The following is a 17,297-nucleotide window of genomic DNA, read 5'->3' as shown; positions in this document are numbered from 1 at the left end:
TAGAGAGGAGAGTCACCCACAGGCAGTGACACCAGTGTTTAACCCAGTCATGATCTCAGATGACTGAGGTTGTTATTTTCTCCTTTTTAGGTAATTGTCCTATGGATGGTGACATATTTAATGGGTATCTTCTGTTTAAACACATAAAGTCATAGCAACAAAAATCTATCACCTTATCGACTTTTATAAAATCCCAAAGACCTGTGTGTGTGTGTGTGTGTGTGTGTGTGTGTGTATGTGTGTAGGTATGGAGGTTAGACATCCATACTGGGTGTCCTCCTCAATTGCTCTCCACGTAATTTTTTGAGGCAAAGAGTCTTTCAGTGAACCCAGAGTTTGTCGTGTTTGGGATAGACTGGCTGGCCAGCAGGCACCTGGGATCTTCTTCTCCTCACATCCCCACAGCTGGGGTTAGAGACTCACACTCGTGCATGCAGCTTTTGCCTGCATGCTGGGCATTCAAACGCAGGTCAACATGCTCATACAGCAGGCACTTTACCCACTAGACCATCTCCCCACTCCTACACTGTCCATCTCCATTCTAGGAATGATGAACCACAAATTAATAAAAAAGACAATAGGACCTCCCTAATTAAAAGTATTTCCCCTTTTCAGCCAAAAAATATCCCATAAACTAAAATGACTTTTTGAAATAGTGCTGGAATACAAAGTTGTTTTGGGTCCCACTCTATATCCTTTCCTGACCTCACTCCTCGCTCTGCTCTTCCCCAGCAGCCTGGACAGGTAAGAGCTGTATCGTCTTCAAAATGAGACCGAAGCCAGTAACCTCCAAGAGCAAATTCAGGTCAGAACTTAGAAGCTGTGTCAATGTGTTCACATTACTTAACTGGTCCTCAGTTTCTTTGTTTATAAAGGGAAAATAGTAAATACAAATCTTGATGTTGCATACATATTACATGAAATTAAATGAGATAATGCAGATAAAACATGTGGAGTGGTGTGTGTGTGTGTGTGTGTGTGTGTGTGTGTGTGTATGTGTACCAATGCACAAATGACGATCATCATCGTAGCATCTCTGTCTTAACCTTTAGTCCTGGGATAACTGTCATACCATCTTTGATCTTCAGCACTGGGCACAGGTCCCAAGAGCTTAGTAAATCTTTGTAGAATCAATGACTTAGATCTAGACTGCGTGGAGTAAGTGATGGTGAGTTCTAACAATGTTCAGCACATCTGTTTTCTCTTTAGAATGAATGAACTTTAAAGGGGTGACCTATATCTGAGGAGGAGTCTGTGTTTAACTGAAAGGCTGGCCAGATGAGCTGTGTTGCACTGCTTACAGACACTTCACAGATGAAACCAAAGTTCAGGAAAGCAAACTAATAGTCAATGAGCCAGTTTGTTATCAGGTCTAAAGCAAGTTTATTTTGAATCTTAGAGAAAAACAACATCAGTGTCCTGCTTTTGTTACTGATAAAACAGAATTTACTTTGAAAGCCTTTAAAAGAATAAGGAATTCTGGGGTTTGGGGATAAAATCCAGCACAGAATTCTGCATGAAGCAATGTTCCTAATTTGTATTGGGTACAATTAGATCTAATCTATAGATTATGTCTGAAGGAATAAAATCTGCCATTGTATTATTTCCCTGTTCTCAGAAAATAAAACAAGACACCTCAGTTATTGAATTCCTCAGCAAATAAATTCATTGTTAAATTATGATGAATAAATACTAAAATAGTATATTTTATTTAAAACTTCCAAAATTATTATGATGCATTATTTTAATATAGGAATTGAAGTTCCAGGAGGAAAAGTTATATATATATATATATATATATATATATATATATATATATATATATATAAAATATTACAAGGAATATATATTTCTATATACATATTTATTTGTTTTATATATATACATATATATACATATATATATATATATATATTACAAGGAAGTTAAAACAAGACTTAAAAGACGAAAAATTTAATTGATACATTCAATTTGGTTTTGTTTATAAGTTAGATTGGACTAAATGAAAATCTTTTTCCACTTCTAATTTGGAGCTTTGACATTTTTATCATGAGAGTCATCTGTTAAGTTCTATTCCATCATGACTGGCATTAAGACCCTGAAATCATACATTTAAAAAATAATAAAATAGAATAAAGATATACCCCCAACAACAGCAAAGATGGAGCCCAATAGGCTGATCTTCAAAGGATACCTGGAAGTGAATGATAGCTCAGAAATGAGAAAATATGCAATGTAGCATCCAGGAGACATGCTGGCCTCCTCTCATGGGGGATAAAGCTGTCAAGGAATCGGCACATTTGGATTGGGAAGGTTTGACACCAGGCTTGAATAAGAAAACTGTGTTGGATATTTTAAGAGACAAAAGCCTCAGGGGCCGTATCTGAGTCTTCAAAAGTAATGTATACATTGTTTGACAAGCCTATCTCCAAATCTACTGTAATTAATTCTAAAGATAAAATTTAAATAATAATTATAAAATGAGATTAATTCTGTTGTATTAACTCAGTATTTGGAAAGTAAATATCTACAACATTTAAGTTAGAAAGTTTAGCTGGTATGTAAAAACATAAAAATTGTGCATATATGAAGACCACGTAATGACTCAGTGCATATGTACATGTTGAATAATGTTGAAATCAGAATACATATGCCTGTCTCCTCAAAACTGCTCATTTTTTTTTTATGCTGAAGACATTTGAAATCTTTTCTTTTAAGTTCTTGAGAGATACAATGCCTATTATTTCCTGTAGTCCTTCTGTGCCATAGCACACCACAACCTGCTTCTATCAAACTGTAAATTAGCATGTGGGGAGTTTGGTGGATAGACATAACTATTTTTGAAGGTTTATACAGACTCTTCCTAATTAACTATGGTAGCCAGTAATACATACAATTTAATTTTCAAAGAAATAAGTTATGGGGAGAAATATGAACATTAATGCTGGGTTGATGCTTTGGTGTCCACTCTCTACTGTAGGATATTTCTAATTCAGCATGTCTTCATGACCATCTTACGAGATAGGAAATGGAGAATCATAATGTTAAGAAACGTCATAGGCATTCTGTGACGAAATTGGAATTTTAAACATGTACTGCGAATTAATATTTTCTGAGCAGCAAAACCAAATTGTTAAAGTAAACAGCAAAATACCCTGAATTCTGCTGCCCAAGCTCTTCACAAAACGTCACTAATATCTTTTTGTATTTCTCAAAAAAACTTCTTTCTATGTATCTATATCTATATGATATTTTTTGCTCTTTACATACATACACACATACACACACACACACACACACACACACACACACACACACACTTTTTTTTCCCCTTGGCTTTTAGACTTTAGTTAATCTTGGTTATCAATTATCAGAGCAGAGAGGTATCTATACTGTCTCTTGGTGTGTCTATGAGGGTTTTCCAGAGAAGCCTACGTCAGGAGGGCTCTGACCTAATGAACAATTTAATCCCTTGGCAGACTCAGCATTTGAAAAGATTTATTGGGATGTGTTGGAGTTGTGGGAGAGAGGGGTGACTAATTAGAGAGAGGTCATTGGTTGTGCCATATCCTGTCAATGTACCCCTTCCAGTGACTCTCTCCTCCTGGCTGTCATGAGTTGAGGAACTCTATCTACATCGCACCTGTCTGTCACAAAATACTCATTGCAGGTCTGGAGCACAGAAGCCACTCACTCACTGCTGACTGAAGTCATGAGTAAATAGCGATCTTCCCTCACCTAGGTTCTTTCCTTGGGTGTTCTGTAGCAGTCACGAACACTTTGACTAACACAGACTCTGATAGAGTATTTGATGCTTGCCTTTTAAATTTAGAAGTGTCACCTAAAGTGTTACATTCTAAACCGAGATATATCTCATTTTTATGAGTATATCTGTTAATCCGAATTTACTTTAATTTGATTAACTCCCTGAAGTGATTTCTAGGTTTTTGTCATTACATTCTTTTGTGCCAACATTACCAGTTAACATAGCTAAGTGTTTCTACTCTGGTAGGTAAATGAACATGTTATTTTGTTCTCATTTGCATATACTTAATCATGACTCAGTTGTGACCTCTTTTTTTCTCTGTAACCAGAGATGTGGTTACATAAACGTTGAGTTCATGTAATTTGTCCACTTGACTTGTCATTATTTTATAGTAAGGTTCGCACCCTCTCTTTGGCACAGATTTGCAAATACATTCTCCATTATTTTACTTATCTTTGCTCAGTGGAGCGCTGCTTCCAATTCTTTCTTCTGCTACATTTCATTTTCTTCTCCAGGATGGGGAGTGGGACAAATAAATAAAGCTGGTATATGCATGCATGTCATTGCATAGCTATGACTTCCCTGGCACTCAGTGATAGGTAGTTATGGAAAAGGATCCCTGTTTCTACAGTGTTCAAGAACCATATACCAAGTTGATCCATGTCTGTCTATCCATTCTGGGTAGGTCCATCATAAATCTAGCTATATTCATCCCTTTGACTTATTGCTGCACCAAAGACCATATATTGTTTAAAATAAAATTCTTTGAATGTTCTCTAAACCATTTTTATTATAGCATGAAAGATTCAAACCACATATATGTGAACTGTATACACAGTTAGCTCTGTAAGTTCTCAGCATTTGAAATGTTATTTTTGTCAGAGTCTGGAGCATACCAAAAAAATACATCTTTCAAAAACTATGCACACTTATAAGGACTTAAGTAATATCATGTCAGAGAACATCTAGCTTGTTCTTTGTGTATATGTGTCTCTCTGTGTGTTGTACATACTTGTTAGTATGGATGTGTGTACATGTGTGTGCAGAAGTTTGTCTCCATGATGTATTTTGTTAACTCTCTTGCACACACACACACACACACACACACACACACGAAGTTTTGTAAATCTCTGTTCCATTGGCAGCATGAGCAAAACAGTGAGTTGCTCCTCTAAGGGAGGAAAAAAACTTGTGAAATAAGTGCATTCAATGAAAGAAATGTAGCTAATCTGCTAAGTTGGACTGAACTCAGAACAGTTTTTACTAGTATTTACTGTAAGCTATGTGTTGGAGGCAATTCTCCTTCAGTTTTTATAATAGACTAAAATTGGATTTGGATTTCTACTCTTAAAAAAGAAGACTGAGTTTTGCCAAGGTAAAGAAAGGGGCATCAGATCACAAACCCTGTGAGTGGCAGACCTAGGATTCAAAACTCAGACTTTGGCATCAGTCTGTGAACACAGTACTGCATCCTTAGATAAACTAAGAGAAACGTGACAAATATGATCCAGATTCAGAGGAGACATCCAAAGAAACAAAATGGGTCCCAAAAAGGAGTAAGATGTTAGTAAGTTGAATAAAGGAGACTGATGGGACGGAGTGGGGAGTGAAGGAATGGGTTATCGTGGCAAGAATAGATGTGTGTAAGAAGAAATTTCAATGCCTGGACAATTGTGTTAATAGGACCGTGTGGGTAATGTGCAGCTAGTTAAGGAAAGAAGGCCATGAATATCAGAAAAGAATGCTCCTCTGATCAGCTGCCAGATATGGTTCAGATTGCCATGTGCAAAGTGCTGTCCTGGGGAGACCAGCTAGTACCTGGAGTGCTGTCAGAGGGCAGGTGTCCAAATATCTGCCTTAGATTGCTTATGCTGCTATAACAAAATACTTCAGACCTTGGAATTTATAAAGAACGTAAGTTTGACTATCATTCTGGCCTTTGGGAAGTCCAAAATAAAGGCACTAATGTGAAGATCTGGAAGGTTGGCCCCTGGTGGGTCCAAACATGAATGATAAAGAGGGGGACCTCCTGACTCCCTAGATTTGGTCAGTGTTGTGTTGTACACATGAGTTGAACTATCACATCAAACTTCCAAGACATGTACTGTCAATATAGGAAAGTTGTATTTGAAAACCAAATATTGGCACTGATAACTGCTCAGGGTTGCTCCCTGCTTTCACAGGAGATCCTTGCTCTGTATGTGTGCATGGAAAGTGTGGGCTTGGATAATTGATTGCAAAGAAACATGAAAGACCTTCTGAAGATGTCTCTCAGTATGTTCTCAATATTCATTGTTTTATTTAATAAGGTTTTTTGATTGCCTTCGGATATAAATGGCTATTGGTTGCAATGCATTACCTTTCTGAAGGGAACTTGCATGTTCATCAAGTGAAACAGTTTAAATGCTAGAGCCTGTGTGGGAACTCAGGATCCAGTAGGCAAAAGATAAAGATCTGTACAGTAGAAGCTGTAGCCAGAATGTTTCTCAGTCCTGCCTGGCCCTGCAGTCTGGATAAATCTCTCTCACCCTCAGTCCCTCAGATGCTTATAATCAATCAGAAGCTTATATTATTACAAATTGTATGGCCTGAGGCTTCAGCTTCTGGCTAGCTAGCTCTTTCATCTTAAATTAACCCATTCTTATTAATCTGTATGTTGCCATGTGGCCGTGGCATTACTGGTCTGTTGGCATCTTGTTGCTCCTTTGGCAGCAGCTGATGTCTCTCAATTCCACCATTCTTCTATCTGTATCTCTGCTTGAATTTCCTGCCTGGCTGTAAGCTTTCTTGTCATAGGCCAAAACAGCTTTATTTATTATCCAATGGAAGCTACACATATTCACAGCATACAGAAAGACATCCCACAGCAAGAGACTGCGTTTTATTTTCTCTCTCTCTTACAGCTTTTACAGGGAATTCACTGAAATAACTGATAACTTGCCCAGATCTAGTTAAAATAGTAAATAAGAACAACTTTAGGTGCCAGTATTTCTAAGATAAGAAAAAAGACAACTTCAAGGTGATGTGTGCAGGACACATGGATGTGGTGATATTGTGTCCCCCAATATATTGTGTGCTCTAATCTGGGGTCAGAGGACAGAACAGCCACTAGAGAGACATAGAGGCCAGAAAATGTTGGCACACACACCTTTAATCCTAGCATTCTGGAGGCAGAGATCCATCCAGATCTCTGTGAGTTCAAAGCCATACTGGAAACAGCTAGGCATGGTGACACATGCCTTTAATCCCAGGAAGTGGTGGCAGAAAGCAGAAAGGTATATAAGGTGTGAGAACCAGGAACTAGAGCCTTATTAAGCTTTTAGCAGCAGTTCAGCTGAGATCCATTTTGATAAGGGCAGAGAGGCTTTCAGTTTGAGGAAACAGGATCAGCTGAGGAATTGTCAAGGTGAGGTGGCTGTGGCTTGTTCTGTTTCTTTGATCATTCAGCATTCACTCCAATACTGTGGGTTTGTTTTTATTAATAAGACCTTTTAAGATTCATCTTACACAGAGAATTGGTGATTTATATTCATGTTTTGAGAGCTTTTGATTGCCAGTGTCAAAAAACAAACAAACAAACAAACAAACAAAAAAAGCAAAACAACAACAACAACAACAAAGTGAACCAGCTTGGGAGGAAAAGGAATATATCAGCTTAGGAGGAAAGGTGACTAAACCTCTGAATGGCAGAGAAGGAACTGAATTCAGAAGCCTTAGATAGTAAAGCTTCCCTGGGTCCATCTCTTCTCTATGTGCTGACTTTGTGGTACCAACTGCACTGGGGCTTCTTCCCACGTGCAGAAGCACATAACTTGTGGTATCTGCTGACCTCATACTGACCATCTTTTAAGGGGAGCAGATTGTTTCTTATAGTTCAAAAGAAAACAAGGATAGACAGATCTGAACTGGTCAGTTGTGGTATGTATAAGATGGTAATTCTCCTAGGAAAGACACAGGGACCACCCAATGACAGAGAAATGGATGGGATCTACATGAACAACCTTGACGAAAGTGGGAGTAATGAAGGGCAAGATTTGAGGGAAAGAGAGCTTAGGGGAGCAGGAGATCCCACCTGGATCAAGAACAGAAAGGGAGAATGAGGAATAACAGACCATGATAAATGAAGACCACATGAGAACAGGAATAGGCAGAGTGCTGGAGAGGTCCCCAAAAATCCACAATGATACATCCTCTGTAGACTGCTGGCAATGGTCGAGAGAAAGCCTGATCTGACCTAGTCTGGTGATCAGATGGCCAAACACCCTAACAGTAGAGCTGGAACTCTCATCCAATAACTGATGGAAGTGGATGCAGAGATCCTCAGCCAGGCCCCAGGTGGAACTCCAGGTGTCCAATTGTCGAGAAAGAGGAGGGACTGTAAGAGCATGAATTGTTAAGACCAAGATTGGAAAAAGCACAGGGACAAATAGCCAAATGAATGGAAGCACATGAATTATGAACCAAAGGCTGTGGAGCCCCCAGCTGGATCAGGCCCTCTGGATAAGTGAGACAATTGAATAGCTTGAACTGTTTGGGAGGCACCCAGGCTGTGGGACTGGGACCTGTCCTTAGTTCATGAGGTGGCTGTTTGGAACCTTGGGCTTACACAGGGCTGCTTTGCTCAGCCTGGAAGGAGGGGACTGGACCTGCCTGTACTGAATCTACCAGGTTTAGATGAATCCCCAGGGGAGTCTTGGCCCTGGAGGAGATGGGAATGGAGGGGAGGGGATGAGGAGAAGGAGGTGGAGGTGGGGGTGGGAGGGGGGAGGACAGGGGAACCCATGGCTAATGTGTAAAATTAAAACACAAATATAATAATAATAATAATAATAATAATAATAATAATAATAATAAAGGAAAAAAAAGATGGTAATTCTCATGAGAATTCTGGACTGCAATAGGGAGTGAATGATTTCCCAGAATTCTCCTCTCCCTACTTTTGTCTCTTCATTCTTTTTTTCCCCATGTCTACCCCCAGTTTGACCCCTTCTTATTGTCACCTCCTTTAGCCGCCAAGTTCATTCTTGTTGGGTCTTAGAAGCCACATCAGTTCATGCTTTGCTTTGATCCCTGACTTGCTTTCACAGTGGAATACTTGTGGTAAGAAGACTCCATTCCCATACTCAATCCGGTTGAATACATTGTTATGCTCATGCCATCCATTGCAGAGAGGAGGGCAAGGCCAGGGCAGGTGAGGGTAGACATTTCTCCTACCATCTTCAGATGAGCATGTCAATGAGATCATGCAGAGACCTACCGACAGTGCTAGTTCTGCTGGGGACCTCAGAGGTAGCACCACTTTAAGAGCCAGCTAACCTCTGGATGCCCTTTGTCAGAGCCAGAGAGTTTATGGACTTTCCCATGGACACTAACTTGGGGCTGGGTGGGGAGAGGGATACATGTAGGGAGCGCCAGGAACAAGAAGAAAGGCGATAGGGGTTTACACAAATTCCAGCTCATCCCAGATTCCTCCCATCGCCTCTCCCCTTGGTTTTAAACTTTAATTTATTGAATCGCAAGTTGTTTTTGGACAGCTTCATTCCACTCCTCTACTCATGTTCCAGCAAGCAAGGAACCACATCTGGGGCAGATACCTTGGAAGAATGAGAAAATGGAAATCCGCTCCAAAGAGCTAGAGTCACCAGTGCCCTGTGGTTATGCTTAGCCCAGTCCCATAGGACAAGAAAGGTACTTCTCCCTTTTTTTACTGCCACATTAAAACTAAGGCAAAATACACAAAGGTTTAGCTTTAGATAAAGGTAGTGTTAGTCACAAGGGACACGTGTATCCTCGTGCTCTCTGTGTTCCAAACAATTGCAGGGGCAGTCACGGCCGCTATATAAACGTACAGACCTGAAAAATTGTTAATTTATGGTACAAAGTTTAGAACAGGTGATGTATCAGCTCTCTGGGATGCTAGAATAAATAGTTGCAAGCAGGCCATCTTGAAACCACAAGGACATTCTATCCTAGCTCAAGGTGGGGGCAGGGCTAGAATGCTTCTTTCTCTTTCTCCCTTCTCTCTCTCACCCCTTTATGTTCCAAAGGATTTTGCTCCTTCCAAACTTCTTTTTGTTTTTCCTCACAGTCAGTACCTAGGTCTGCATCAAGTTTCCTTTCTGTTTTATAAGTAGTTTTTACTCCTCAAAAAAAAATCCTTATTTAATTTTTTTTTAGGTTGTACCTTCAATTTGTAATGTATAGATGGAATCATAATCAATTTCTCCTTGAAGCTCTGGCAGGTTCACTGCAGACATGTTGCCTTCTGTTCTTTAAGAAAAGAATATATTAATAGGCCAGGGGATGGGCAGTAAGAAGATCAGTAGACCCCAGCATAAGACTTCTGGCCTGATAGAGCTTCTCTGATGGGAGCTTTGGGTGGTGCCTCTTGTTAGTTGTGCCCCAAAGAACCTCCTGGCGTTAAGCTGTGGTGCCATTTCTCTCCTACCAGCTGTCTCCAGCTAGGCTTACTGTAGCCTTTCATCTCTGTCCCACTGGTAGTGGCTTGTAGCATTGGTGACTTTCCAACACACCTTCCCGCCACAGCATGTTCTCATCAGAAGAGACTTTGGAGTCAGAGCAGTCGGGCTTCTCATCTTTATCTCCCACTCCATAACTGCAGTATTTGTGGCTTGTTGCTTACTCTCTCAGAATCTCAGTTTTCTCATTGATGAGGTGGAGACAGTAAGCATATAGCTATGCAATTAATATTAAGTGTGTAGACCAGATACAGAAACAAAGAGTGATCCATGGCAGTTGCTGGATAAAGGAGAGATATTGTTATTCCAAGAAGGCATTGTAATCTAGAAGCTTGGTATGTGTTTCAATGCTTCCTGCAACAATGAAGATTTGCTCCTAAAAGATTTTTAAGAGGTATTTAGAGCTCCCTAAACTCAACCATCACCCTCCATCACATACTCTTAGCCCCTCTCACTAGGCCTTGATGGAGCTGTCTTGGTGATAGCCAACTCTTCCCTGTCCTTGTGGCCCCTTCTGAGTTCCATTTTGCAGAATTCTATGCAGACTCCAGGCTCTGCTTGAACTTTTCCAAGGCATATAACAGAAACCTTACATGGATTTGAATATATGGCTGTTGAGATCCTTGTTTTGTCTTTGTGGTTGGACCGAAGCATCCAAGTAAGTCTATAGTATTACAAGACAGTTCAGGCGGGTTGGGGATTTAGCTCAGTGGTAGAGCGCTTGCCTAGCAAGCACAAGGCCCTGGATTCAATCCTCAGGCTTCGATCCTCAGCTCAAAAAAAGAGACAGTTCAGACTAGATATGGAAACAAAAGTTTGATAGAAGTTCTAAAGTAGACTTCTGTGAAATCATGGCTAATTTTGTATCATGCTTAAACCATAACTGTCATTTTCAAGCAAATGAAAAAATAGTCTATGACTTCAGGTCTTGTGGCCTTTAAAGATAAGCCCAAACAAAGCCACGTGCTAACTTGTTGCCATAAATGTGGGCCATCAGTGGGCAAGTGGGTAATACCAAACAGAATCTAATTTGAAAGGTTGGCTCTAGTAGCAGCTTACTTCAAATCCCTACCCACTACATCCCCTGCCCCTTTAGCTGCTCAGATCTTCCTACCAAATGGAGAAAATCTACAGAAATAACACATGCAATGCCCTAGAAGAAAAAGGATAAAGATGCTTCATCCACATCTGCATTCTGAAGTGGAGAGCAAAGGTTTCTGAATGCAGTGCCTGCACATGAGGACTGAGAAGAAAAGCAGAAGTATTGCTGAGCTCTGAGGATGCCAGAACTCCTGGAGCATCACAAGCCCTCTGGAGCTGATGCCCACACCCACAGTCCAAGCTCCTGTTTCATCTGAGTGTGGGGAATCTCTGCAAGGGTGACCTGATGACTTGTTCTGGTTGGGTTCACATGTTCCTGGATGAAACGGACACAAGTATCTTGAAGGACACAAGTGCTTTGGAGACTTACAAAGAAGCCGATGGAAAGGAGCATGTTCACCATCAGTTCCAATTGTTTTTTCCATTTTAACCGGCTTCAGATTCCCCCTCACAACTCAAAAAATGTCATAGTAGTCCATCACTAATAGTTGGGGTTTTTGACTCCCAAATTCTAGCCTACCAAATTGTTGTTAGAATGCAACCTTTATCATTAAAATAAAAGTATCTATTATTGAGCCCCCATTTCATGCCCAGCCCATGTATATATAGAAATTACTAAGATATCATCTGTTACTTCCGGTAAGGTAAGAATAACAATTTGAGGCGGAGAGGAGGGAGACAGAGAGTTTGTACCAGTAGCCATGATATATACTTTCTCTGTGAGGGGAAACATATGAAGGAATAATAACAATGCAAAGTGAGGGGCCTGGGAGACAGTAAGCTTTATTACAGAATGGATGTAGACATGAGTTAAACATGATGAAAAGAGAAAATTGGTGAAGTCCCGGCAACTTTTGAAATACATGATTGTCTCATCTTTGTTGTTATCCATCCTTCCATCTAGCATCACCACCATCACCATCATCTTCCGGACGAAGCTAACTTGGGTCTCGGTGCCCTTTATGTAACAGAGAGGGATATTCCTTTGAAGACTGAGCAATCATTGATGTTGTTTTCCTGCTCGCTCTGGAATGTTGTAAGGTGCTGCCGTTTATGAGACGCTCCCTCTTACTTGTATTTATGTAGGTTGAACCAGTGATAGAAAGGGGCCATGAGGGCCTGGTCCATCATATTCTGCTCTATCAATGTAGCAGCAACTTTAATGACAGTGTTCTGGACTACGGCCACGAGTGCTACCACCCAAATATGCCTGACGCCTTCCTGACCTGTGAAACTGTGATTTTTGCCTGGGCCATTGGCGGAGAGGTAATGCTGCTGCTGCTGCTGCTGCTGCTGAACAATTTATATCCAGTTATTTGATTGTGCTTCTCCTACATTTATGGTTGTAGTAGAAAAACACCACTGTCACACAAGAATACATAAAGATTGACTTGTATTTATGCTTTTATAGGAAAGGATTCTTCTTTTAAATAACTATATTTCATCTGTGCTTGATGAATGGTATTGTTCAAACATGAAGTGTTTTGTGGAAGTGGTTGGGTTTGAGAACCAGAACTCTTAGGGACTTCCACAGGTTATCATCCCCTAAGGTTTTTTTTGTTTTGTTTTGTTTTTTCCATATTTAGGGCTTTACCTATCCACCTCATGTTGGATTATCCCTGGGCATGCCACTGGATCCTCATTATGTTCTTTTAGAAGTCCATTATGATAATCCCACACATAAGAAAGGTAAGTTCTTTCTTTGTTTTCAACTGCCAGTTGTCAAATGTCCTGTGACTATTGTCTGTAACATAGTTGAAGTGAAATATGAAGCTTGATATTAGAAAGTCTTAACCATCCAAATGAAGATGCTTTTTGAAGAAAAACAGGAATTCTGCCATTCAGAATTACACTAGGACAGTAACCATGGCCTAGCGGCGTCTAGACAAACGGACACATATGGTCACATATCCTAAGAATACATTCTCTTATTTCCCACCAGGAAGTAGGAAAATGGAAGTACCTTTTGTGATATAAATTAGTTCCAATTATATGTGGTGCTTAAAATAATTTTCCCTCCCTCCCTCTGTTCCTCCCTCCCCCGTTTCCCTCTCGTATGCAGGCAAGAGATCCATTTTGGGTGTCTTCCTCAATTGCCCTCCACCTCATTTTTTGCAACAGGATGTGGGGGTTTAAATGAGAATGGCACCCATAGGCTCATTTAAATACATGGTCCCCAGGTGGTGGAATTATTTGGAAAGGATTAGGAGTTGTTGCATGTTGGAGGAGGTGTGTCCCTGGAGGTGGGTGGACTTTGGAGCTTTAGAAGCCCAGTTAGCTCTTTTTCTCATGGTTTTTGTCTCAACATGCAAGCTCTCAGCTATTGCTCTCCTGCCTGTCACCATGCTCTCTACTGGGACAGGCATGGACTAACCCTCTGAAACACTTAGTAGAGTCAATGTGAGTTCTCCAATGAAAGCAATCTTAATTATTTTAATCCACAACGTTTCTGCAAACACCGAATATCAACTATGTGCTTGATCTGTGCTTAAAGATTAATACTAGTGAAAAAGATACTCTCTGATTTGTAGAAGTTATAGTCTTAGCTGTGTATAGTAGTGCATGCCTCTAATCCCAACACTTGGGGCCTGGGAGAAAAAAATCAGCAGTTCAAAGCCAGTTTGGTCTACATAGTGAGACCCCAACTCAAAACAAAACAACATGACACAAACCAAAGTTACAGTCTAGCAGGCAAGGGAAACAATTGAAATAACATTATATGTTTCTGCCAGTTGATACAAAAGGGATGGATCTGGCAGTATGAGAGTATTTCATTGTTGACCCAATTAAGTCAGATGGATGTGGTGGAAGTCTATAAAGTTTTCCTTGTAAAAACAGATTCTTCAAAGATATATGTCGAGGTACCTCTGGGAAAGGTTTAAATTAATCAAATTAATTACAGGTTTATAGTATCTGGGTCACATGTTCTCCCTCCCTTCGGTAACACGTCATGGCAAAGAATGTGTTATTTGTCTTTTAACCCCACAATGCCCACCACATAACTTTTCCTGTATCAACCCTGAACCATCTGATGAGTTTGTTATGGATGAAGAGAATGTTAATAGACTGTCTAGAGTTAACTTTTAGTAGTTTCCTCTATCCATAGATGATTTCTAAGGTGAATGGTTTATGCCTGTAAGAGGAAAATGTCACCCCCAAACAATATGAAATAAAATTTCTATGTTATTCAATCTTATAATGAATGACTTAAACCTTTTTTTCTGCCATTGTGTTAGATAATTGTGAAACATCCCCACCAGATAACTCAAATATATCCTCCATAGCATGTTGTATGGGTCTACAATGATCACAGACAATATGGTGACTTCTCTTCACAAAGCTTACTTTTGTCTTTCATCATTGCTGCTTGTGTTCCTTTTCCTCATGAGATTTTAATTTCCATTAAATCAACCCATGAATGGCCCATTTCAGAGGAATGTGAAAGCTTTTTTAAAAGTATTCCAATTCACTCTTTGTTATTTGCTGTTGTCACAGGTTTAATAGACAGTTCTGGGCTGAGGTTTTTCCATACCACCGATATTAGAAAATATGACGCAGGAGTGATTGAGGCTGGCCTCTGGGTGAGCCTCTTCCATACAATCCCTCCAGGGATGCCCGAGTTTCGTTCTGAGGGTCACTGTGCTCTGGAGTGCCTGGAGGAGGTAAGCTGTGTCACAACTCAGGAGCTGCCCTCTCAGATTAGCACATGGTCTTAGATATTGTGTTGTCAAAGTTTCCTTGCATGTTTATGATGCGTTCACTAACAGCATCTTGTAAAGCTGTTGGTGTAATTCCAGTAGGACCTTTGACTGCCTCTCTTAACTCTCAAAGGCAGGAGAAGAATGATGGGGTGGGCAGAATTACTGAGGCATCTTCTCCTTTCTTGGCTGTTTTTGTTCCTACTTCCTTTGGGCACTTGATGTCTTTTTTTCCATTTGTGTAGTTTCTTTTTCTTATTACCATTTTACCTGTTATTTCTGTACTTTTCTATTCTTCACTTTGGCTTTTCTCTTTTCCTCTGCTTTGTAGTCTTCCTTTAATACAAACAAGCAATGTGAAATAGATGGTGCCGAAAGGAAACCGGAAACTGTAGGCATTTCATGACCACTCTCATTAACAGTTTTTCTCTTGAATCAAAGTATTTCAATGTGGATCATGTTATTTCTGAAATACAGGATTCTGTGATTGTTCACTAGCAAAGTGGAATGATTATATTCTGCTGAGTCATTGAGACCCTGATTCAAATCACCATGACAACATGTATCAGTTGTAGAACCAGGGTGAATCATTTAATTCCACTGGAGACAATGTCCCTTTCTATCTGGGAAAGTGGGGACAGGTTTTCCTCTTGAGAGTTTGCATTTTCCCCTTATTGACCTGCTGCTGTAGTCTTTTCACGGGACCACTGTTTGACTCTTCACCTCTCAATAGAAGGGAAGAGAAAGCCAAGTTCACCGTGGCCTGGTACCTTTCTCTTCCTTCTCCTGGCAAATGATGAGCCCAAAAACGTCAACTATCCAAATTAGAAGTATTTGGCAGCTCAGGCTTTCACTTACACTGCTTCATCTATTTTTGTCAGTTATACTTCAAGTATGCCTGAACTGTCTGAGCATGCCTTTGATGGGCTAATCGGGTCCTCCTCTCTGTCCCACAGGCCCTGGGAGCTGAGAGGCCAAATGGAATCCACGTGTTTGCGGTTCTTCTCCACGCTCACCTAGCAGGCAGAGGCGTCAGGCTGCGTCATTTTCGAAATGGGGAGGAATTGCAGTTGCTGGCTTACGATGATGATTTCGACTTCAATTTCCAGGAGTTTCAATATCTGAAGGAAGAACAAACAATCTTACCAGTATGCATGCATGGTCTTTTTCAGGGACTGTTGTGTCTTGAAGTTTATCTCCCAGGATGCAGTAGGGATCCTGCTAGCCAAGAGAATTGCTCATCAAGTTCATAGTCTAAAAGCCACCCACTGTGGGTGTTGCATACATCAGAGGGAATGCGTTTGATCTGCTTCCCAAACTGGAAACTCACTTTTCCTACCGTCCCCTGGAGGCAATGCAAGGTCTTGATTAAAGAAAGAAAGAAAAAACAAAACAAAACAACGGAAGAGCACATGTTCAGATCACTGACTAGTGATTCTTTGGGTTGCAATTATGATAATGGTGAAATTGCATGTTATGATATGTTCTCTTGTAGAAGGAACACATTTTACTGCTTTCCTTTTTGTGAAAAATGAACCCAGGATAATTCTTCAACCAGAAGAGTAGGGCTGGAGAAATGGCTCAGTGGTTAAGAGTCTTGTTGTGCAATCCTGAGGACTTGCCTTCAAGTCCTCAGCAACCTTGTAGAAACTGGAAGTAGCCTTGCATGCCTATGGCTGGCATGTTGGGGAACAGAGCTGGGAGTTGGAGGACAGATGCACACATGTCACACACACAAACCCAAGAAAAGGTATTAGACATAGTTAATTATTCTTTGCTTTATGAGCCAACTTATATCAGCTCTTGGGATTAGGGTGGAAGAAGAGAATTATATGTCTTACAGTAGTGAAACCTTTCATTTTTCTTTAATTTTTATGATGCATTGTCTCCCTTCAAATATTGTCCAATGCCTGTCAGGCTCAGTAGTCACACAATTTCCTATCCTTAAATAGACCACTAAAAATTAAGTGTTTATACAGTTTGTGAAGTGACAGTGGCATATGAGTTTTCTCTAGGTGAGTGAGGCTTGCAGTAGAATGTTTTAGATGGAGTGAACTGTCAGGAAAATGATAAACTGTTGGAAGAAAATTTAAAAAAAGAAGTAATAAATGAAGAGAAAGGGGGCCTATTTTTTAATGATCACACTTTACTCATAGCTCTGACTCATTATTCCTTTTAGAAATTTTTATACACCTTGACAGACATAAGATATTTTGAGAAAAAGTAGTTTGTTGTGATTCTTTCTATACTACT

The 17,297-nt window shown here is 40.2% G+C and overlaps 1 protein-coding gene across 1 annotated transcript in view; it reads left to right on the top strand.

Moving 5' to 3' along the window:
* The window catches only part of Moxd1 (monooxygenase DBH like 1), an 84,023-nt gene that overhangs the window by 45,165 nt on the left and 21,561 nt on the right, over positions 1-17,297 (top strand). Inside the window, 4 exon segments of the mRNA XM_036168969.1 lie at positions 12,433-12,612; positions 12,933-13,035; positions 14,842-15,008; positions 16,001-16,192. Coding sequence (XP_036024862.1) covers positions 12,433-12,612; positions 12,933-13,035; positions 14,842-15,008; positions 16,001-16,192 — 642 coding nt within the window.

Source organism: Onychomys torridus, chromosome 19 (assembly GCF_903995425.1).
Source record: "Onychomys torridus chromosome 19, mOncTor1.1, whole genome shotgun sequence".
Lineage (NCBI taxonomy): Eukaryota > Metazoa > Chordata > Mammalia > Rodentia > Cricetidae > Onychomys > Onychomys torridus.
This window is presented reverse-complemented; position numbering and strand designations above follow the sequence as displayed.